Below are 24,694 nucleotides of genomic sequence, written 5' to 3' on the forward strand. Positions count from 1 at the left end.
CTTCCTGGAGCCTGGCATGCCAGCCAGCTCCAGCCAATCACCCTCCAGTATCCTCACTGCACACATACATCAATGTCCAGAAGTAGCACTTCCCTTCTAGACACATACATGCCGCATACACCATCTTGCAGCATTCACTCTCACGAGTTCATACATACTAAACTCGAGCCTGCACTCCCCACACATCAGGAACTAACATGGACACTCACATTCCCCATGCATTCCTATGGGAGGGCAGGCCAGCCATACTACACGCACGCACTTTATTCTGGGACACATGGAAAAAGTGCGCCAAGACCCAAAAGTCCCTACACAGGGTCACAAATAAAAGCAAAAAGATTAGGGGTGAACCTGCCCTAAGGCCCAAGTCCAACAGGGTTCTAGTACGTTTTTTATTGTTATGTTATGTTTAGGGCTCTTTTATAGCGCACGGCTACCCCAAGGGGTGTCCCGGCGCTTTGGCAAAGAGATATGCGGAAAAAGAAAACACAACACAGCAGCTCACGGCGGTCCTACCAACAAATCATACTGAGAAGAGCCAAGTTTTCAGCTCCTTTCTAAAAGCAAGGAGACTGTTTAACTTTCTTAAAGAAACAGGAAGCTCATTCCTGCAGCGCGGGACCAGATATCGGAAGGAACGCCCTCCGATCCGGGCAAGTTTAATTGAGGGGACGACGGCTTTGGCCAGCAAGGCCGACCGAAGCGACCTCCTCGGGACATAAAAAGCCAGGCGCTTCTCCAAATACTTTGGGCCAATAGAGTGGAGGGCCTTAAATGCCAGGGTGAGCACCTTAAAGGTGATTCTTTTGGCAATGGGCAGCGAGTGCAGTCTCCTTAAAAGTTCAGAGGCTTTGGCCCTGCGAGGGAGACCAAAAATGGCTCTTGCAGCCGAATTCTGCACAATCTGCAACCGGGCCAGCAGATATTTAGGCAGCCCGATATACAGGGCATTCGCATAGTCTAAACGCGAGCCAATCAGAGACTGCACAATGATTTTTTTATGCTGAAGAGACAGCAAGGGAAGAAATTTCCAGAGCATTTTCAAAACGCCGAAACATTTCCCCGATAGACCAATGATCTGGAGTCCAAACGAAAGGCTGTCGTCACATTGCACCCCAAGATTTTTTGCCTTCACAGAGGTCACTTCAGGCGGAGACATGTCCTGGGGCCACCAGGTCCTCCAGTTGGAATCCGGCTGACACCCAAAAAAAAGCAGCTCCGACTTGTCGGAGTTGCATTTAAGACTATGCCGACTGAACCAGTCGAAAACTGCTCCCAAGCACTCCCGGATCAGGCCGCCATCAAAAGCCTCTCCCTTTTTAAATGAAAAAAGGAGCTGGGTGTCATCAGCATAGGATATGATCCGGGCACCGAAGGACTCCGCAACCGCCGCCAGAGGGGCCATATAGATATTAAAAAGGGTGGGGCTCAGGATAGACCCCTGAGGGACCCCCACTTCGAGCAGCGGCATTTCCGCGGAGAACGGAGGTGCCCAGACCACTTGTCGACGGCCGGTCAGAAAGGATTTAAACCAGTTCCACACCGTCCCGCGAAAACCGATCTCCCAGAGTCTAGAAAGGAGACCGGCGTGCGGGACGGTGTCAAACGCCGCCGACAGGTCCAGCATAACCAGAATTGCCTTCCCCCCCAGATCGAGCGTCTCCCTGATGGCATCGGTGATCTCGAGCAAAGCTGTCTCCGTGCTATAATTAGCACGGAAGCCCGATTGGGAGTCATGTAAGATGTTATTGCTCTCTATGAAGTTGGAAATAGAGAGCTGTACATGTTTCTCGATCACCTTAGCCAGAGCAGGGAGAAGGGAGATTGGCCTGTAGTTGGCATGGACAAAAGGATCCAGAGTGGGCTTTTTGAGTAGCGGCAAGATCAGCGCATGCTTCCAGGCCGGCTGGACTTCGCCCGTAGTCAAGGAAAGATTAAGCAGCGGATTAAGCAGACTGTTCAGTGCAGGCGCAATCTTGCCTAGACATTTCGCTGGACACGGATCCAGCGGCGAGCCAGATTGGAGCCGGGAAAGAAGGTTGAGGGAAGAAGTTACTGATAGGGAAGGAAAGTCCGCAAGGACAATACTCCTATCCTCAGGTAACTAGCAGAGACTGGCCGGATGGCTAGCAGAAGAACTGCGTTCGGCATCAGGGAAGGAGTCTTGAATGGACTTAATCTTGTTAATAACAAAGTCCCCCAGCTGGCTGATCCAGGCCTCAGAATGAGAATGGAGGGGAGTGCTTACAAGAGGGGAAGTAAACTCCTTTACAATCCTAAAGAGCTCTTTACTCCTATTTTCCGCCTCGTCAATTCTGCGCTCCAGGAAGACTTTTTTACCCTCAAGAATGAGCTTACGGTAGCTCTTAATTACCTCCCGATATTTGGATTTGTCATCCGGGTCGTACTTACGCCGCCACCTTCTTTCTGCTATCTTATCTTGCAATCCTGGCGCATTTTTTCCCCATAGAAGGAGTAAACCACGGGGCCGAGAGAAATCTGGCCACTGATTTATCTGGTTTCCTCGGGGTCAGCTCATCAAATCTAGCTACCAGCCACTTCTGGACAGAATCTAACTTGTCCTCCAGATTGCCCAATAGCAGACAAGGATGACAGCACAAGGCCTCGGACAGCATTTCCATGGTGACAAGATGGAAATACCGCCCCGACCGCTTCCCCTCTTTCTGCACTCTGAAACCAGCCGAAGCGGAAAAAAGAATACAGAAATCAATTAGGAAGTGGTCAGTCCAAAGCACAGGATGTGGCACAGAAACCTCCAAGATCTTTGTCGAGAAGATCTGGTCAATGGTATGGCCTTTAATATGCGTGGGGCTAGAAATATACGGAATCAGCCCCAGAGGAGCAACAATCTCCTGCAATTTGCTTGTTTGCTTGTTTGCTCTGTATTGTATTATTTGGTCTAAAGATATTGGAATGTATAAATTGTGAAAAATGTTTTTATATATTGATTGTGCGCACATTTTCAGGATATTTCCAAGATTTTAATTATTTCTGAAAAAAAGAAAATTTATATTAATAAAACTGAGTAAGCATTACATTTCAGTCTGAGAGTATATTTGGAATCTGGATCTGCGCATCTAGTGCAGTGGTGTTAATTAGTTGTATGGTGAGGCTACTGAGGAGATTCTTTGAAATGACTGTGTGAAAGCATGTAAGATTTTTCTCCAGGGATTTTCCAATTTGCTTAGGTGGCTGAATTTGAGCTTGTCGCTGGCTGTAAAGATGGGGTCCAGGTATGTGCCCTGCACATTCTTGCAATAAAAAAATAAAAAATAAATTGCCCATTGCACCAGCCTGGCAGGGCCAGAACTAATGGCATTGCCAAATGCTTGTTTATTAAGTAAACATGCTTCATTATCGATTGCTGAGATGTGCGAGATTGTGCGGCTGGGTGAGTGGGTGAATGTGCAATTCAATGGTTTGATGCCTTAGTGTATGGATAGATTAATAAACAAGTGAGTGACTGAATGCATGGATGAGTGAGTGCATACATAGAAGGATATATGGTGAGTGACTGCTTAGGTGAATGAATGAGTGCACTGTGTATGAATAGGTGAGTCAGTGCACAAATGGATGAGTGCATGATGAATCAGTGCTTAAAGATATGGATGGATGGGTGGAAGAGTGAGTAGATAGATTAATGAAAGGAAAAGGGAGTAAATAAATGTATGCGTCAGTGTATGCTGGTACACACATAAACCAGGATATATTTTACATAGCTGCAACCATGACTTCCTCAACGGAGAAAGATGTAAAATGATGGTTCTGAATGTGAGAGAAGAGTACCATGTTTTGCTCGACATACATGATATGATATGATATATGTGACTTATAGTGCGTAACAGCTACTCCCAGGAGTATCCTGGCACAGAGCATGAGAAGGCCGAACAGGTGAAGATTATTTATTTTATTTATTTTAGGTTCTTATAAAGCGCTAACAATCATCCTAGATAGGATATCACGGCGCTGTGTTTGCTAATGTGAAAGTGGCGTGGATGACAGTCCGGAGGAGATTTATTCGGGAAGGGGAAAGAGGAAAGATTTTAGCTGCTTCCTAAATGTTAGATGGTCTTCAGTGAGTCGGAGGGCTGTGGGTAGTTCGTTCCATTTGGCAGCTGCAAGGTGAGAGAAAGCGCGTTCGCCCATCCTGGCTCTCTTTACCCTGCAAGTTTTTGCGCGAGCCAGAGATTGGGAACGGAGGTTCCGAGTGGGCGCGTAAAGCTGAATCCTATTTCTGAGGATGAGGGGGCCAGTTTTGTGAAGTGCTCTATGAGTGATGCACATCATTTTAAAGGATGCTCTTTGCCTCATAGGCAGCCAGTGGAGGTGGCGCAGGCAGCTCTTGGCCGAGTCGTACTTCCTTTTCATACATATGGCTTTGGCTGCAGCGTTCTGCACCATTTGGAGCTTGGTAAAAAGGTACTCGGCCATGCCTACGAACAGAGAGTTGCCATAGTCCAGCCTACTCATCAAGAGTGACTGGACCAGGATCTTTCTGCACTCCAGTGGAATCCATGGGAAGACTCTTTTGAGCATTTTTAGGATTCCAAAGCCTTTGCCACAGATGGCAGCTACATGCGTCTTCATGGATAGTGCAGTATCCATGGTTATTCCAAGGTTTTTCGCAGTTTGCGCCGGGATAGGTGGAGTGCCCAGTGCTTTAGGCCACCAGCTGTCGTTCCACAGCTCGGTGTGGCTGCCGATCAGAAGTATTTCTGATTAGCACTTCACAAATAGCAACGTTTACAGTTTTTTCTTAAACAGCAGTGAGTGTCAATTGAAATGTGCTCCAACGGGAGCTGGTTCTAAGTTGAGTTGTTCAGAAAAGCTACTGATCTGCCTACAGACCTTTGATGCAAGTTCATGGGTACTACCGCTTGCCGTTTACTGTAAGAGCGTAGTGGCCTGGTAGGGTTCTAGAAACTGAAATTGGGAGAGAGATTATCGGGCCAGTTTGGTACAAAGCATCATGAGCCAGTGTCAGAGCCTCCAACGTAATCCTCTTCCGAATGGGCTGCCAATGAAGACCCTGCAAATGGCCACTAATGTGTTGTCTTTTTGGAATATTCAACAGAAGACGAGCTGCAGTATTCTGGATCAGATTGTAATTAGTCTAGAAGAAATTCTGGTATGCCCCAGTACAGGGCATTTCCGTAGTCCAGTCTGGACATAATCAAAGCCTGTATAATAGTTTTCTTGGCTGAGAAAGAGAGTAGAGGTAAAAACTTCTTTAATGACCTCAGGATCCCAAAGCAAAGACCCACTAGCTTTTTGACCTGAGGACAGAAGGACAGTTTATTGTCGAAGATTATCCTTAAATTCTTGACTAATTCATTTGAGTGACCAGGTGGGGAGATGCCATCTGGCCAGAAGGTTAACACTAAGTTAGGGGGGAAACGTCCTAAAAAATACAATTTCCGTCTTATCTTCATTGCATTTGGGCTGCACTTTGACTAGCCAATAGAAGACAGTGGTGAGGCATCTCTTGATTAGGGTGCCATTTGTTTCAGGAAGACAGAACTTGAGTGTCATCTGCATATGACAGCACCTTCACACCCAGTTCCTCGTCCAGAAAAACTAAGGGAGTGAGGTATATATTAAAGAGTGTTTGACCACTTGCCTACACATCAAATGATTACGCTCTTCTAAACTGGTTTCACTGACAGTGATACTACTTTCTGCAGATTTTAAAAAACAGATGTCCCATTTAATAGCCTAGGCGTTCAATATTACCTATGTAACTATTTACATGTATTAATTCTGCCATCAATCAATCATGATTTGTACAGCACGACTGATCACCTGTGAGGGTATCCAGACACTGAGGATCGTGCTGAGGAGTCCTTTCCTGAATTACGGCAGCGAGGGTGCCGTCCAAAGGTGAAGCGGAAGGCCGTATGAAAGATTTTTTTTTTACAGACTGCTGCATGCATCTCTTTTTTAGAAATGTAGATTAATTAGTTTTTTTGATGTAATTATGCTACTACTCATTGTGTTATAAGCAGTTCAATTCATTAGTGCTTGTATAGCACACAGCTACCCAAAAGCAGCTTCCCAGCACTCAGAGTAGATTCAGTGCTCATTAAGTCCCAACTACACAAACAGCCAGGTTTTCAATAGTTTTATAAAGCAGCCTTTATCTTCTGTCTTAATCTAATAGGCAGTTTGTTCCATAATTTTGCCACCAAGAACATAAAAAGCCCTACCACCGCTGCTTGCTTTCCGCACCCTCTGGGTCTCAACTAAACTTAAGGAGGAGCTTAGGGGTCTAAAAAGCCTGTAAGGACGCATCATAATTTTAAGCAGTTGAGGGCCTTTTTTTTTATAAGCTCGATGAGCAATACATAGGGACTTAAATTGGATTCTAAAATGAAATTCACAAAGGTAAACTTACAGTTTTGTGCAAGTTTACATTTGTTTTGGAATTCACAAACTCGGATTTAATAGTAAGATGATGACTGTGGAGACTATGCAGTGGAGTGGAGGACTCCACACATAAACAGATAAGACATATCAATCTTTTTATGCGCGGAGTTCTCCACTTTGCATGCAGAGCCTCCGCAGTCGTAATCTTACCATTAAATCAGATCTTTCGAATTCCAAAACAAACACAAACTTACACAAAAGTGTAAGTTTACATTTGTGAATTAGACCCTACAAGTGAAAGTTTCTGAATCTCCAGTCTTTTCTATGGGAAGACCCTCATACATGTATGTGTTCTACTTATTAATAAATGTGGGAGGGATTGGGAGAGTGTCTGAAAAAGGGGAACACTACTGAATTGGAGGGGGTTAGGGAGGGACAGAAACATACCCACAAAAGAGTAGGCCCACTGCTATCCACACACTGCACTTGTAAAGTTATTACAGCCAAAAATAACTCAAAACATTAGTAAATGTACTCCAGTTCAGATCTTGATTACACCCAGCACCACACATGGCCATCTACTGGTGCTGCAACATTCCCCAAAGGAAAAAAATGGAGACAGAAACTCAAAATATAACTCCCACAGGGAAATAATGTAAAATACATTATTTTGACTTTTAAAACATATATATATATATGTAGTAAAATTATACATAATTTTACTTAATTACATGCATAACTTATTTTATTACATATCTAAATATTAACTTTTTAGGTGTTTTTTTTTTATAGATGTTAAATTTTCTTTTAAATTACTTAAATTAATTGAATATTTAATGGAAAAAGATGTAATATATAAATACTTAAAAGTCAAACGAATGAATAAATTAGTGGCTTACTGGCAGCAAAGAAAAGGGTTTCAACTCAGGCCTCGTATGTATGTTTCAATTAGGGTCCAACACTTAAGGAAAACATGGGCTGATTTCCCTGATCTCTCCGATGCACACGCACAGAGCTAAAAGCTGCATCAATGAAATGGAAAATTGAGGAGATGTACTCAGTGTCTATTAAGTGCGCTTCTGCTGTGGATCTACTCTCAAGACCAATGAGTTGACACGTCTATAAATTTAAAATGCTTAGAAAATTGCCAGAGATTAAATAGTATTTGAGAAAGGATTCCGAAAAATGTGTATGTGTCTTTTATCATAATTGATTTTCACCAAGGCTAAAATGAAACGCCTTACAACAGTATTTCCCAAAGAATTTTTTTTTTTAAGTCAATGAACATGGATGAATATCAAACAAGTTTCAAATAAGCAGAAAAATGTGAACGGATGAATTGACAATACATACATTGATCGCACATTTCCATAAATAATAAACACCAATATAGAATTACCATCCTTTCAAAGGGATCCATGGTCTCCGCTGCTTTATCCAGCAGCTCACTGTACTCTAGCTCCTCACAGAGTCGCTGCAATGTGTTCAGTGGTTCATTTAACTGAACCGGCATGGACACCTTGGAGAGATCTTTCCCTATGTTGTTCCTCATTATGTTCCACAAGCTGATGTTACTGGTGTTGGGGCATGGAGCTGGCAGAGTTGTTCTTCGTTTTGCATGAAACTGCAAATTATTTCCCATTTCACAATCTAAAAGTTGCAATTGGGAGGAGAGGGAACAGAAATAAATGACATTGTATACTTGCAACTGAATGTCATGCTCCAAATGCAATCACTGTGTTTAGAGACAATAACATTTCATGCCATAAAGTAGAACACCTTGCACTGACAGCGTGACCTGTGACCCTCTATAAATAACTTTTTTTTTTGCATAATATCTTCAACTGGTTACCAAAGTCACCCATGAAAATGCAGAGATTCAGTCTACAAAGGAGTTGTAAAGATCAAGTATTACCACCATGTTCAACCCCTTTTGGAATACTTTAGATTAATCTTTCATCCCCTCATTTTTATATTTCTACCCCCCCCACACACTCATTGTAATCAACTAGCCCCAAATCCTACCCACATTCCAGAATGGCCTGGTCCCTAAGTTGGTGGTTCCTGTGTCATGTGCTGCCTCCCATCAGATGCATACATTCGGCTATACTACGTCCTATCCTACAAACTCTCCAGAGTAGTATGAATGTGTCAGGTGATTGCAGTGGAATACTCTAGTTTTGGTATGGTGCAGCATGGCTAATGCTTGGTCTTAAGTTGGTGCCAAACTAGCCATCAGCAAATATGTAATTGTGCTGTCAGGTTATTAGGCAACTCTGCATCTTTAAGTACTCAGCTGAGTGGCACAGATTCTAGCACAAAAGGCTGGCTCTGTAGTTCAGGAGGGAGCAGTGGGCTAGGAAGTACACTGCCACCAAATAATGAGGACGTATTCGGATTGAGGACAACAGTCCCTCTAAACGGTCTCTTTAGAAGAGCTGCAGGGCATTATTAATCATATTATTGCAGCTGACATACAGACAGGATGGTGCATAGCAAAACTACATTGCCCCAGTGATCTGGATGAGGGATGGCAGTTGGACCTCTGCACAAAAAGCAGTATATGCAAGGTTCTCAGCTATTGTCCCACATCAGATATATGTTGGTTATCAAGGCCCAATTAGTTAAAATTAACATAGCAGGACTTTTTCACCTAATATCACTGTAAAATATATATTTTTACTCTCTCTGCATTATGCTATTCATTTGTCATGATCCCGCATAAGGTTAAAGAGGAATACAGAGGTAGCCTCACCTGCTGTAATAAAATGAAATGGAATCTGCCAGCAATGTACCTTAATAGACTTCCATTACAAGGAAATTGTTTGCAGTGATACTTTATCCAAGATGGCAGTTGCTGTGGACAATGATGATACACAGAGACAGTGAGACTAAAACTCAATACTTCAAGACTTGAAAATCGCATCTCACAAGATTTCGTGGTAGTGGCCATCTTGAATCGTCAGTATAAAAGGAGAAAGCGAAGTGAATCAAATCACTTCCCAAACTTGTCGCTGAAGTCTTGATACCTTTGAATTTTTGGAGTCAAACTTTATTCTACATGTTGCCTTGGATGTTTGCTTCTCTTTCCACTATTACTATTGGTCTTGGGAATCTCGTCGGAGGATTTACTTACCCCATATGAATGTTTTTTTACTAAACTTTAATAATGTCTTGCAAGCATTTGCTTGTGACTATATTCACCCTATGGAATGAACATTGCTGCACTGTGAATCAAGTCAATGAATGAAGTCAAAGCTGAACTTCACTGGGTTGTGACTGCGGTTACCTCACCTCCTATAAGAGATCTCATTTGCTTTTTTCTAGAGAGGGTTGGAAGCAGAGGGAGTTCTTTAATACACATTTTGTTATTCTCTCTATAGAGGATGTCAGCATAAAAAGTAATCACTGAGATATTTTTTGTTTATAGATACACTTACATTTGAGAGTAGCTGAGAGTGTTTGTAAACCAGGTGCTTTAAAACAAAGTGATTTTAGAATCTAGCTTATGGTAGTTGTCAAACGAAAACTCATAAGTTACATTTTCTTTTTTAGACCAGAATACGGAAGTTGTGCTTACCTAATTTTATCAGATGTGAAGAAAATTTCGCACCAGCTATCTTTTCTCTTATCCCATTCCCGTTTTCCCTTGGGTATTCGTGATTAACATTGAATTTGTGTGGGTCTGGAGTGATTTTTGGGAGAGTTAGGGCAAGCCTCAGTGAATTTATGCTACTTCCGCAGATCCAAGACTTCTAAGTCCCATGGGGTCATGACAGATGGAGAAGCCCAAAAATATAAAAAATATAAAATTCTGCGCAAGTACCATGCATCCCACCACTTTCTCTCTGGATGAAATGGGAAAGGCCATCAGAGTCTTACACAGAGATATGGAGAACGCCAAGAATGAAACTCAATGGTTGCGCCAACAAATAATGGGAATTTCAGACAGGGTAGCTGGAATATATTACTCTACTGCTCCTTTCCCAGCTACTGATTCTGAGGAAGACTAAGTTCAGGTTACAGTTAATAGAGAAATACCACAGATAGTGATGCCTATGCAAACAACTTTGTCATCCCCAGAAAGATACGGAGGAAATCCACAGAAAATATTTATTAATCAATGTTATCTGCATTTTTATGCAAACCCAGTGCTTTGCCAACCCTTGAATCAAAGGTTGCTTTTATGTTATCAACCTTGACAGATTAAGGCAGATGAAGCAATTTCTTGGTCTATAGTTCCAGTGGAAGAAAATAGTCCCCTATTATCAGTTCAGTTCAATAAGTCTTTATTTCGAAATAAAATTCATAAAAGACAAGTATACAATACGTGGAATATTAATAAAATCATCATATCAGAAGAACATTTAAAAAAGTTATTACACAATTGATAAAGACTTTACAATAAAAATGCCTTCAGACATTATCAATTATAAACCAGCATCAATATATAAAACCATCATAAAATGTTCGGATTCTTAGTACGGATGATCCATGCCCAACCTAGGAACTTAGCCACACCAACCACAACAAACTCAGATAGATTAGTACGAAAAATCCTCAGGGCTTCAAGGTACCCCTTACCATCCAGTCTACAACATAAGGGTTTGAGCCATTTTAGGCGTGGGGCTCGATAGGCTGGGCAGGCAAAGAAAAAGTGACCAATACTCTCTAAATGATCCGGACACCAAGGACAGCTGTTATTTGAATTCGCAGCCCACTTAACAGTAAAGGAGTTAATAGGGAGCGTCCCGACACGGAATTGATGATATAATTTCCGGTCAAGGGTTTTACAAATCACATCCCAATATGGCTCAAGGGAAGGTGTCAGTTTGTGAGTCAGAAAAAGACCTGTTAAATTGGTATCTTCCGATTGGGTAACTGTGGTTAACTTAACAGATGCCCAAAACAGGTCTTTAAAATCTTGTTTGGAGGGGAAGATGGAACCCCCCGGATTGGTCCAGAGCTGGTGAAGACCCATTTCTAAAAAAACCTGTTTAACTTCCCTAAGCCATGGGATTCTAGAGGCTCCCCTATTATACGATGTAGAAAACTTCAAGAAAGAACTAAAATGAATTTCTGACCGATGCACTTTAACACGAAGTGTTGATAATGACCTGTTAGACTTAAGACCAGGAGAAAGAACTATTACAATATATTACACAACTTAAAAGATCCTAAAGAAAAAAAGAGCCACTATTTTCCAAATTGGCTGAAATGATGAACTGAAAGATATACTTTCCCAAATTCCAGATAGACCTAAGTAAATTGAAGAAGTTATTGATTTAACCATATGACAAGATCATAGAATGTCCAAAAGAAGAGTTGAGAAAAGAATGGAACACAGAGTAAGGCGGCCTGATAGAAATATTTCAAGAGAGCAAATTAGCTCTCCATCCCTTGAAACTATTTATTAGACCTGTTCATCCACTTCTTAGTAAACCACAAAGAAATTAGGCAGATCAAACAAATGATGCTTATATTGTGGCTCTGACAAACGTTTTGTTAAACAAAACGAACTTCATGGTGCAATGCCAAAATCCCTCTTCAAGTGTGTGATGTAGTTTAGCAGAAAGACCACTACCAAGGAAATAAGAACCAACTTCCATTTGAATTAAAACTATGAATAATCTCTGGTATTCACAGAATGTTTGTCAAGTGAGGCTGTTGTCACAAGAATAATGTCCTTCTTAGGAGGGTCAAAGTGCCTACCAATAATATTGCTGAAAATAAGCTATTCATGGCATTGTGCTTTTGGTAACATGAAGTCATCTTGCGCTTTACCTGTTCTTGTTTAATTTTGAGAGGCAGAGTACTTACACTTCTCAGTACTCTGGCAATACGTTTAATGGGAGAGCACTGGCACCTATCATAAGCAAACAGTACGCTGAACAATGAGTACCTGCACTTCTATATTTTCATTTAAAGCACTGGCTTTAGAACCTAGAATCCGAACCAATGCTGCTATATAATCAATACAAAACTAAAACGTTGTGCTGTCTGCACCTTCTAAGCCATTAAAGAAGCAAATCATACTACAGGTTGATCAGAGCGAGTGAGGCGGACACTGAGGCAGACGCAGAAGCAGAGGCCAAGGCTGAGGAGCCTGCAAGCCGCCTTGCGTGAGCGGGACTCGCACCTCGTGCACAACCGGGCAGCGCAGTTTGCTCACTTTCTGTCTTTTCTGCCCGCTGTCTGCCCGCCTGCTTGCAGACCGCAGCCGACTACTGATTCCCGGTCTCAAAGCTGGGGGGCCACGCCCTCGCAGTCAGCAGAGACAATACAAGCATTGGAAACTATCATAGCAGTGGCAGCAGCAGTTCCAGGGTGCTGGTGAAGGTCAGGTCAAGTGCAGCTGCCATTAGCGGGTGGCAGCAGTAAGTGAGTACCCAAAAAAAGAGCCGCTTGGGTCCACAATCACCACAATCGTCGAAAGGATACAATGGCCCAAATAGTTCCACTGAGGCCACCCCACACAGAGATCCAGAAGGTAAAAAGAAATCAGCGTCGTCAATACCCGCTACGCACAATTTGGATTTCAAAGCTAGAAAGCGGGTGCAGATTTCAGACTTCCTAAAAATACCTGATAACCCCCCCTGAAAGCAACAAGGACCACACAGAGCTCAAGGACGCCACGCAAAGCAACAACTCTACAGAAGGCCAAAGCGAACACAATAAGGATTCCTCACACGCCAGTTGCAATAACAAAAATAAAGAAACACAGGGCATGGGTTTCAATGTGCAATTCTCTCCCATCAGAGCAGCCAAAGTTCGTAAACAATAAATCAGGATCCAATATCCAAAGCCACAAGCGCCCTCGATACTTGCCGAAGGTACCACCACTACCAAATGACAGAAGCATGTATATTTCACTCACAGGAGGCAGTCAGTAATAGGTCAGCCATCTGGGAAGAGAGGCACAACGACGACGTAGCCAAGACACAAGCGCACTACACAGGAGACAAGGAAACCAACACTGCCACAAACCCCGAACCACTCAACAAAACAGAGTACGAGCCTACTCGAATCCAATCTCTTACCACTTACTGCCCACTGAGGCTACAACAGAGATCTCAAAAGGCCTAGTCAAAGAACAACAAATAGATCCTCCTCGTAAAGGCCATAACAAGATAGATCTGGTCCCACATTATGTCTCAAGGGGAGCACATGATATCTTAAACAGAGGGGCTTTACTAAAGCTACTCAAGTCTCTTCCAACTCTGAGCCATATAAAAACTAGTGACTTGGAAAGCATAGAGTTTAAAGCCAATCCTAACCAAACTGGCCACGAAATTACATCCATCCATCCATCATCCCCTTTTGTATCGCTTTGTTCGCCCTAAGTGTGGCAGGGTATGCTCAGACGTGAGTCCCTTGCTCACTTGGCCACTGGATTCAAGATAGCCTGGCTGATGAGGATTATGAATCCGGAACCGGTCCCAGGATGCTTGTTTCCGGTCCATGGAAGACATGGCTTGGCAGTTCGGGCTGGACTGTTCCCATGAGGCACAGGGTCAGACTGATTTGCATATAGCCATGTCTGAAATGGGGTGGCTGAGTGGGCTAAAGAATGGTGATGGATTTAACCCCGATCAGTTGACTGGAGGTGAGTGTTTGATTTGCTCAAACGCTCCGTCCATCATCCCCTTTTGTATCGCTTTGTTCGCCCTAAGTGTGGCAGGGTATGCTCAGACGTGAGTCCCTTGCTCACTTGGCCACTGGATTCAAGATAGCCTGGCTGATGAGGATTATGAATCCGAAACCGGTCCCAGGATGCTGGTTTCCGATCCATGGAAAACATGGCTTGGCAGTTCGGGCTGGACTGTTCCCATGAGGCACAGGGTCAGACTGATTTGCATATAGCCATGTCTGAAATGGGGTGGCTGAGTGGGCTAAAGAATGGTGATGGATTAAACCCAGATCAGTTGACTGGGGGTGAGTGTTTGATTTGCTCAAACGCTCCGTCCATCATCCCCTTTTGTATGGCTTTGTTAGCCCTAAGTGTGGCAAGGTATGCTCAGACGTGAGTCCCTTGCTCACTTGGCCACTGGATTCAAGATAGCCTGGCTGATGAGGATTATGAATCCGAAACCGGTCCCAGGATGCTCGTTTCCGGTCCAAGGAAGACATGGCTTGGCAGTTCGGGCTGGACTGTTCCCATGAGGCACAGGGTCAGACTGATTTGCATATAGCCATGTCTGAAATGGGGTGGCTGAGTGGGCTAAAGAATGGTAATGGATTAAACCCAGATCAGTTGACTGGGGGTGAGTGTTTGATTTGCTCAAACGCTCTGTCCATCATCCCCTTTAGTATCACGAAATTACAACAGCAACATGGACGGATCACACCTTTGTCGAACAAATCTGGCGGCACAAGGAGTCTTTCTCTGAATGGGGTATCAAGTTAAAAAAGGCGGAATACCCCTGTTACCCAAGCCCGCTACAACACAAATGGACAGAGGGCGTCCTAAAAGGCCAGGAAGAGCACATAATAACAAGTGGCAATGGGCGTACAGCATGGAAAATCACCATCACTTTCGCTCACACTGAAGCAGCTATTTCTTCAGACATTCGGCAGACAACCGCCTCTACAACTAATTAAGTAACATTATGATTTAAAACCACACAAGGACCCTAAATCAAGCCTGGGATGTAAGTTATGTTCATGGAACGTAAACGGCCTAAGTACAAAACTCGAAGAGGCTGACTTTGCAGAATTTATCCTACAGCACAGTATAATTCTATTTAAAAAAACAGGGCAAAAGAATAATTCATCAATAGTAGGATATAAAGAATAACTAGATTCCAGCTTTAAGAAATACAAAGTTTGGAAGGGCAAAGGGTGGCCTTTCGATTTTCATTTCGACGGACATACTTTGGAAAGTATCTGCCATTGACCTTGACTCCACTTGGATGCAATGCATCAGACTTTACTTTTCACAGTCAACTAGTTTGCCAATCCTGAACTTTTACATTCACCCTGCCGCCAAACTAAAAGGGACCAAAAATTAAGTCACTGATCGCGGCACTAGAAACATTCAAACTTACCCATCCACAAGCTAATATAATATTGCCCGGGAACTTTAAGATGAAAAAACACCAAGGTAGGGGGGAAAATGCTTCAGGTCCCATACAGGCAAGACAAAAAGATGGGACACACAGAGCAAGAGATGCGCAACTCGTCTGGACGAACGTTCGCTAAACACTCTAAATAGACGAGGGCAGTTGGATAGCCCTACAGCATTCACCAGAGTGATGAACAAAACAGGAACTATCGATTACACCCTGACGGACCCAGATCTACCGCCACTGACCCAGACTAAAAAATAAAGGAAAGAGCGGAAAGCGACCACCATCCTCAAGCCTTCCCACTGACCACAACTCTAACAAGGCCGGGCCAAGCCAAGGCCTTGACATGATCAATTGAATCCCACAACTTAAAATGCCTCAACTGGAGCAAGAACCACATAGACAGCATCATGGGGTCATGCCTCACATTATTGGTGTCAGTAGAAGTGGAATCCCCATGCACAGACGCCTGGGAGATGTTTATCATTGAGCTAAACAAAAAATGATCTCACCAAGCTAAGGGTCACAAAGCCCATAGACCAACTGGGGCAGCTTGGTACACAAACAATATGAGGACAAAAAAAACAATTGAATAAACAACTAAGACTACTGCGAACCCAGGGCCCAGAATTGGCACAGCAAACTCTGACGTCAATAATAAAAAAAACTAAAAAAAGAAATCAGGGTAGCCAAGCAGACATACAAAGAAAAATTCTGGCTAAAACTACTCCAGCCAGCAAGCAAAGATAATCCAAACTCTTTTGGGAAAACATTAACCTTTTATTAAATGATAAAAAACGATACTTCAACTCGGACATAATGGAGGATGTATGGAGAGCCCACATTGAATTAATATACAATATGATCTCAGGAGAGATAAATATATCTAAACCAGCAAAACCAACAGGGACGGACAACAGGGCGACAACAACTCAGAAGGTTAACAAAAACAATTGCCTCGGAGAAAAATTAGACCAAAACTAGCACCCAACAACTTAAGAATTCACTCCAATATCGGAATAATGAAAAAGAGAACAATTCCGAACCAGAAGCCTGGGAGGTAATTGGGCCAGAACCATCAGAATACCTCCTACAAATCACACAAGAGCAGGTATTGAAAATCATAAAGAATCAGAGACCAGATGGAGCACCGGGGCCAAATGGTCTGCCAAATGTATTATTCAGACAAAATCCATCCTTTTGGTCTGGCCATATCATTCCTCTGTTCACATACATCCTTGAGTCCAGCACGATCCCAGACTCTTGGCGAGGAAGTATCCTACAACCAATACACAAATCAGGGGAACGCTCCGACCCATCCAACTATAGATTGATAGCACTCATTGATGAAGAGGCAAACATCTATGCATCAAACTTGTTGGTAGACTTGGAGGATCGGGTCAGCCGCACAAACCTCATCCCAAACACACATACACGACTTCGGTCAGGGATGGGCACCCTAACGAACATATCTGCAGTTATCCTTCTAGCTAACCAAGCCATTGGAAAATTGAACTTCCTGCACGTGCGCTTTATAGACCTGAAAGCAGCCTTTGACACAGTCCTGAGATCCAAGCTAAGGGCAAAACTGAAAACATGGGGAGCTCCGAACAAACTATTAGATGCTATTATCAACCTTTATTCACAAACATGGGTTCAAATAAATAAAAGGGGATGGGCTAAGCCTTACAAATAAAATTCCAACAAGTAACAGCCTAAATCAGGGGTGCGTGTTGGCCCCCTGTTTATTCAACATCTACACAGCCGATTTGGAGAAAAATCTTTGCTCAATACAAGGCAATCCCCCAGAACTGGGAAAACAGCAATAGTAAGTCTCCAATCTCCAATACGCGGACAACATTGTCCTCCTATCGCAAACGCCACTTGGTTTGCAGCGGTTGATCTCCTAACTTGAAGCATACACTACCTCCGTCCAATTGGCAATCTACCATCAAAAATCAAAGTTGGTGTGCTTTTCCAATTGCCACAAAAACGCCCCAAATTCATCTGGTCGCTAAACGATAAACCTTTGTCCCAGGTGGACACAAACAAATATCTAGGATTCCAATTAGACCGACATCTTCATTTCAAGCAATACCTGGACCAAGGGCTAACAAATGCCAAACAACTGCTATTTGCATTCAAATCCCTGCACAAAAAACTCAGCAGCTGTCCAACAAGCCATTTGCTCAAGGTTATTGCGACAAAATTCTTGCCATCCATATCGTATGGATCTGAAATGATAAATGCAAAGGACTCAAAAGTTTTAAACACAGCACAATCTTGTCTCTTCAAGAAATTGTTTTTAATCCCACGCCACATTTCACAAGCACAGATAAGGCTAAAATATGGTGTAAAAAACAGATACCTGCACGACAAGGAGCCTTGGTTAAATACTATTAGAAGATGAGGGTAGCTGAAGATAACAACCTAGCGCATTACTGCTGGCAGTAATCCAGGTTAAGTAAAACCGGATTACCAGCACTGTTCCCAATAACCTGCGCGCCCGCGCTCGCGCGCATTGAAGGCGCCCCAAGCGCGCAGTGCTCATTATTTAGCGCGCACATTCCGAGACTGTTCGCGCCGCCGCTTTTAACATGCGAGCGGCGCGAAAACCCGTAATTTTCTGTTCGCGTTCACGTGCAACTGGCCCTTGCACTTGCTCTATTCCTTTCCTGCCAGTGCACCGCTGCGGGGCTGATTGAGGGCCTTTGAGGTAGTATTCATATTAATTGCAGCGCACACGGGCTGCAATTAATATGAATACCACCTCAATGGCCCTCAATCGGCCCCGCAGCGGTGCACTGTTAAGAAAAGAAAAACTGAGTTTCAAACACGACGTGTGCATTAGCACACGCGGTGTTTGACACTGTGATTTTCTTTTCTTAACAGTGTACAGATGCGGGGCTGATTGTGGGCCATTGAGGTAGTATTCATATTAATGGCAGCCCGTGTGCGCTGCAATTAATATGAATACAGACGCTAAAGAGAAAGGGAGGAGGGAGGCGCCTGTCAGACAGAGGCTGGAAAGGAAGAGGGCGGCGGATCCGAGCAGGGGAAAAGAGGCCGGAGCGGGAGGGGCATAGCTGCCAAGGTTTAAGATTCCCATGTGTGACAGTTTCATAATTTCAGTGCAATTATAAGTGACATTTCAAGGACTATGAGTGACAATTTCTCGTGAGGAAAATCAAGCAATGAAGACACGGGAAACATTAAAATATTAGAAATTACAACGGAGAGTGCATGACTGAAGTTCACCAGTTATCAGTTCCAATGCACTCAGCACTCTGGATATTTATTTGAACTTTGTGAAAGCAGGGCAATTAGGGTCACCTGTGAATCTGAAAGATACCAATTGTGGAGATCTGCAGTTGAAGGCAAGTATCTTTCCCTTTTCTTCTCCAGTATCTTTCATAAATTTACATGATTGAAATGAGATTAACATAACAGTACTAAAGGCCAGGAGTTGATAATGAAGTTCACCTTACGGCAATATGGTCCAACTCACCACTGATTCCACCAACAACTCTTTTCTGAATTACACGTTTTTTGCCATAGTGCTTTATGAAGGCATGTGTCCTGCGCAATGACATTTTACACTTCTCTCTCACTAGGTGAGCAGTAGAGGCAGCCATACAGGTGGAGTGAGTGTTGCTTGTTGTTTAACTCTCACTCATGCTTGGCTGATCTTTGCCGGCTGAGCAAATATGGAAAATCGTCTTGCATCCTGGTCTGAACTCCTCTGATGCCTCTATTTTGTGCTGTATTGCGAGAACGAGACTTGGTTTCTCCTTGAGAATATAGTACATTGTCAAATTTTCTGTCCACTTCGTCACATGCACATTTTTTACCTTCCTGAAGAAAAGCTTTTAGTGCAAATCTGAATGCTCGGAATTACAGCAAATTGATGTGTAATTTTTCTTCTGTTTCTGTCTAGAGACACTGATATGGATGCCTTTAAGGTGCGTTAGCCCTGTAGGGAGATGTCCTTTGTAAGAAATAGCTGTTTCATTTCTGGCATTAGATTTTGTCCTGAAAATGTTCTCCCTCTTCCTACCCATTCTCAGGACTATCTCATCTGATGCTTGACTGACATCTTTCAACTCCCCATCCACTTATTGGCACTGCATCTTTGCTCTTAGATTTTCATAATTGCTCTTAGATTTTCCTCATCTGCAGGCAGCATTGAGAAAGCAACAGGATGCAAAGTGACAATGACTCTTGTGTTTGCCTTTGACTGTATATGTGCTGCCATGCACCTTAAATATGTGTCCTCTTTCCATGGGTTGAACAATATTTTCTTGCTTGGATAGGATTCTTGCACCAAGAAAGACAGTATCTGTGGATCAGTCAAGCACAGACTTCTTGATGTTGGTAACTAGTCCTGGACTTGATAATAATTGATTAGCTGCTTGTGGTCTTATCTTGGCTTTTGCAAAAGTGATTGTTCTGATCTGCTAGCCTTCTAGGTATGGATAAACTGTACATTATTAATACTGTAGAAAGGTTGCTAGTGTGGACATACTCTTTGTGAAAATCTGAGGTGCCGGCTTCAGACTAAATGGAACTGCTTTGATGGGAAATGGTGTCTTGTGTCCCTGAAACTCAGACTTTCTGTGACTCATGTATCAGGATGTTGAAGTATGCATCCAGTAAATCCAAGAAAGCTGAACAATGTTCCTCCTTCGTGAAAGGGAGAATTTTTTGGAGTGTGATCTTTCAAAACCTCGTTTATGGAGTTACTTGTTCAGATGCTGAAAATCTAGCACTGACTGACAATCTCTCTATATTTGTTTTAGGCTCCTGAAGGATCTTCAGTAACAACCTTAAGCTTTTTGAAAGATTAACACTTTATCAAAAGTTTGGTGACTTCTATGTTTGATTTCTTTAGGTGCGTGTGCCTTACCCTCCTTGATGGAACATTAGGAGGTTAAAAATAAGTGGAGTTTAATTGAGTGGAAATTTGCACACGTACAAGAAGTAATACTTTTAGAATGTCAGAGTTTTCTTTATGTGAAAGAAAGAGTATGCTGATATCTTGGAATAGCTGTGATGATGGGGAGGGCCTGGAACAATGTAGCCATGCATCACCCCGAAGTTAATAAAATGCTCACTGCCCACATCCACGTGCATTTGGAGTTTATATGATTGCATAATATTGCTTGCTATTTCCAGTCCTTATAAATGAGGCGTGGTATGTAAAGGGCTATACAAAAACACATTATTGTTCCTGCTATTATTATTAGCACACCAGAAGAGGTTGGGCATCAGAGAGAATTGTGGGACAGGTGACAATGAGACAGAAGCCAGGGCGGAGGCAGGCCGTTTAGGGAATAAGTACCAAAAAGAGAACCGAGGGTGGAGGGTGAAGGTGGGGCGAAGAGGAACTGCACCGTTGTCGGTAGTAGCTGAGCTCTGGTGGCATGGTGCCACCCCACCCAAAGTATGCCTCACAGCAGCTGGCAGGCCATAGATATCCACCAACACCAGCTCCTTGTGCTCGGACCAGTGACACTGTAACTCCTCTCTCTCAGCCTTCACTTCATGCGCCACCCACCGCCCTAGCCAACCACAGGCTGGGATTTCTCATCCCTGCTGCGGCGACAGCTGTTGTTTCAAAGGAGGCGACAAAGGAGAGAAACTGCAGCTATACCGAATGTGCATGAGCAACATTTCCGTGCCGGTGCACGGCCAGAAATCAAGGGACCCAGAAAGACGTAACCACACCGACGTATAAAAGCAGCGGAGCAACTGCCGGGCAAAATGATAGCTGCCTCGAAAGAAAACCAAAGTAGGAACGCACTTCTAGATGACATAGCCTCATTCCATAACCATGGTTAACGTCACTCAGCAGATTTAAACAAGCATAAGCCTCTGTGTATCCAAATTGCAAATCTGCCTTAAGACTCTTAATGTGGCGCCGTGGGTGTGGAAAAGCACAGTATTTTCAGTTTTTTTAACAAAAGTTTGGAGGGATATTTGGCGCTGCACACACGCGCGGTCTGGTTTCTGGCGCACATAGCTATGGCTGCCGCGCACAGAGACCCTAAACTGCCGCACACAGAGGAAAAAAATTAGAGGGAACATTGATTACCAGTCTTAAAGGAATTGCTTTCTGCATTACAGTTAGACACAGCTTGGTACACAATAATGACCTACTCTGAGTTTTAAAATGGAGTGAACAAAGCCATCAAGCATCACTCATTGCTAATAGACATAGCCGCCTTGGCTTAGAAACCCCACGCATGGACGTGATGCAATGTTACAAAACGCTGAAACCCCAACCGTACCTGTGAGAACACTTTTCTTATAAAAAAAAAAGCAGGACCTAACCCTACTAAGGCTGGGATCATTTCCTTCGAATGATCTCACTCCTAAATGGAAACAGAAGTGTATGACAAAAGCATGCTGCCTTTGCGGACAAGGAGATGAGTCACTTTGCTACTTTTTATGTATTTGTCCTGCGCTACTAGACGTTCGTAAAACACTCCTTTGAGAAATACGGAGGAGAGAACAAATAAGGACCTGCAGAGCAGCGGTCATACAATATCTTGGAGGCTTGTCAGTTCAAATGTCCTGCAAAGCAATAAAACTTTGGAACTTAGCGGGCAAAAGAACTAGACAAGAACGAATGCTGAACCGAAAAGTGAGGACTACTTTGCATATTCACTTTTTTAATGTCGTTTATTCTTTCTTAGCGCTTGCAGCACATTACATCCTGTAGAAGCAAGCAAGTCAGTTTCTAACTTGACTATCTAGAATGTTTGTTCCCCTCCGCACATATGAATTCTGATGTGTTTATACCTTCTAATGCCTTTTAACCGGACTAATTGCTTTGAAGTCTTGCGTCTTCTAGTGTCTTGTCCCACTCTTTTAGGATTTTAAAAAAATGAAATACAAGTATTTCTACTACTAATCCCTGATCATTCTCCTGTTAGTTTTGTACCCAGTCCTAATCATGAAACCTATGGAATGACTCGTTGCTCTTTGCCTTGTGTCAATACCTCTGAAGCAGGACAGTCCCCACCCTATGCAGGGTTCAGAGGAGGGCATCTGACCCATGGTGCTCTTGAGCAAGGCCAGAGCCATTATTTTCTTCCACTACTTCTACTACTGCCACAACTAATCGAATGGTGCAGTGCTGCTTTTGTCTTTGATCTGATACTATGCCTTCTCAACGGTTCAAGGACTTGGGATGTTGAGTCCCATAATGAGTGCCACTAAGTGGATTATTTCCCATTCTCGTGGATGTTTCACTTCTCTATGTGGCTAGGGATGTAGTGTCACACATGCTTGGCCCAGGGTTTTGGGTCTTTCTCTATGTTTAAGTTTGTCATGTCATGACCTATGTGCAGCTGTGCTGGATCATTACCAATATCATAAATCTGTGTCCTTTAATTTTAGCACCATGCATCCATTAAGAGTCACAGAAGTTCTATCACTGATGGCACGAGAAGATATGCTGATGCTTTTTTTGTATTTGAAGATAATGAGAATACTTTGGATCTTTAGATTGCAGTATGTTTTCAGCATTACTTATTATTCATGAGTTTTATAGAGCGATAGCTAGACCTGAATGTATCAGAGCACTTTACATGTTCTCTGCATACATTTACTGCAAGTAAATATAGGCATTGGTTGATGCTCTTTGCTGATATGCACAACATTAATTATTTTGCACGCCAAAATGATCTGTGGACTAGCCTATCAAATTTGGTAGTCCTTTAGATTGTTTAATACATCAAAAGTGGGATGTATATACAGAGCTAACGACAGAGAGCAAATATGAAGTAACTTAAACACCATAAACAATGGGTGCACTTTATGACTCGGCCCTCATAATTTTCAATACATATAAAGATGGCCAATAGCAGAATTCTCCTCCTCTCCATGTTCCTTAAGGCAGAGAGAAAATACACGATTATGGCTTGCCTGGATAATGTAGTGACAAAATGCCTGTTTATGACTTACCTACATTTGCACAATGTAGTCTAAAGCATGCCACCTTCATTAAGTTATAAAGTGCAATAAGTTCAAACACAAGCTGCCAGTTGAGTCATATGTATGCCTATATCTATGTAGGCATGAATGCATGTATTTTTTCTATGTGAGTAATAAAGGGGTATGCCCTTGAAAACTCGGGGACCTGGGTCCATGAAACAGTACAAAGAAGAGTAGGTCCGAGTTATGGTTTAGCTAGTACACAAAATCAATTCTGTATTGTTTATACGGACATACACCACAAAGTTTGTTTATACCAATTGAGAAATTAATGTTTAACGAAGAAAATATACAATATTCAAACTTCAAATTGCATTTATAAGTAGTTATTTCCGTATTTTTTCAACAAATTCTATCTCGTGTATACAAAAACAATACTTCAATGTAATTGTAGAGTCATTACATTCGGAGTGCTCTCTGTGAAGAGGGGAAGGGAAGTGCAAAAGTAGTGAGGGACCGGGTAAAGGTGATGTGACTTTTTAAGAACATCGCGTTAAAATCAAAAAACGCCTTTACAATCGAATTAGTGAAGAAGTTCCCAAATTACATCACACATAGGTTTAAATCAATTTTTCTTTCTTGTTTCTTTTGAGTCCTATGGTGTGTTCGGTTGGCGTAGTCTACGTTTCGACCCCCATGCACGCTAACGGGTTATTCATGCCTCATGTTGGGGTCTTCGTCAGGACAGTGATTAGAGAGCCTATAAAATAATGCGAAGGCTAAGGTTAGATTGCTGTGGTGGAATGTCTTTCTAGTTAAGGAGAGAAACAAGATTTACATACATCAGTAGACGGTCGCCATCTGTGCCGTCAAATAGTGGGCCTGGGTGTGCTCCTGTGGTTTCTGGAATACATATTTTAAGGGAGAGGTCTCAGAGGACTGTATGAGGCTGTGGGCCCAGAAATACCAAGTAAAAGTGTAAGCCAATGAAATAGAAGACACTGGGGAGGACTTACTTGGACAGTATTCCTCATAGAGGAGTAAACATCACCGTGTCGGATGTGGTTTAAAAGATCACTCCTTGCGTCCAAAAGCGCTGTGTGCGCCGTTCTGGAAAAATTAACAAAAAACGCCATTAGGTTCTGCGTGGGACTGAAGATTAAATTACAGTCCCGTGAATGGTAGGACGGGTACGTGTAACGTTATCCAGCACCGGGTTCATGGTCATAGGGTCTGCTTGGTCTCAAAATCTTACCTCTTCGTAGCCAGGCTGCTGCCGTCAGTACTCCTAGCTGCCT

The 24,694-nt window shown here is 42.9% G+C and overlaps 1 protein-coding gene across 3 annotated transcripts in view; it reads right to left on the bottom strand.

Moving 5' to 3' along the window:
• OSBPL3 (oxysterol binding protein like 3) overlaps positions 1-24,694 on the bottom strand; it is an 861,863-nt gene that overhangs the window by 191,992 nt on the left and 645,177 nt on the right. For all 3 annotated transcript variants that reach the window (XM_078663459.1, XM_078663461.1, XM_078663460.1), the window contains one exon: positions 7,787-8,037. In XM_078663459.1, the coding sequence (XP_078519585.1) occupies positions 7,787-8,037 (251 nt within the window). The remainder of the gene's footprint in view (positions 1-7,786; positions 8,038-24,694) is intronic.

The sequence above is a fragment of the Lissotriton helveticus genome, chromosome 10 (genome assembly GCF_964261635.1).
Source record: "Lissotriton helveticus chromosome 10, aLisHel1.1, whole genome shotgun sequence".
Lineage (NCBI taxonomy): Eukaryota > Metazoa > Chordata > Amphibia > Caudata > Salamandridae > Lissotriton > Lissotriton helveticus.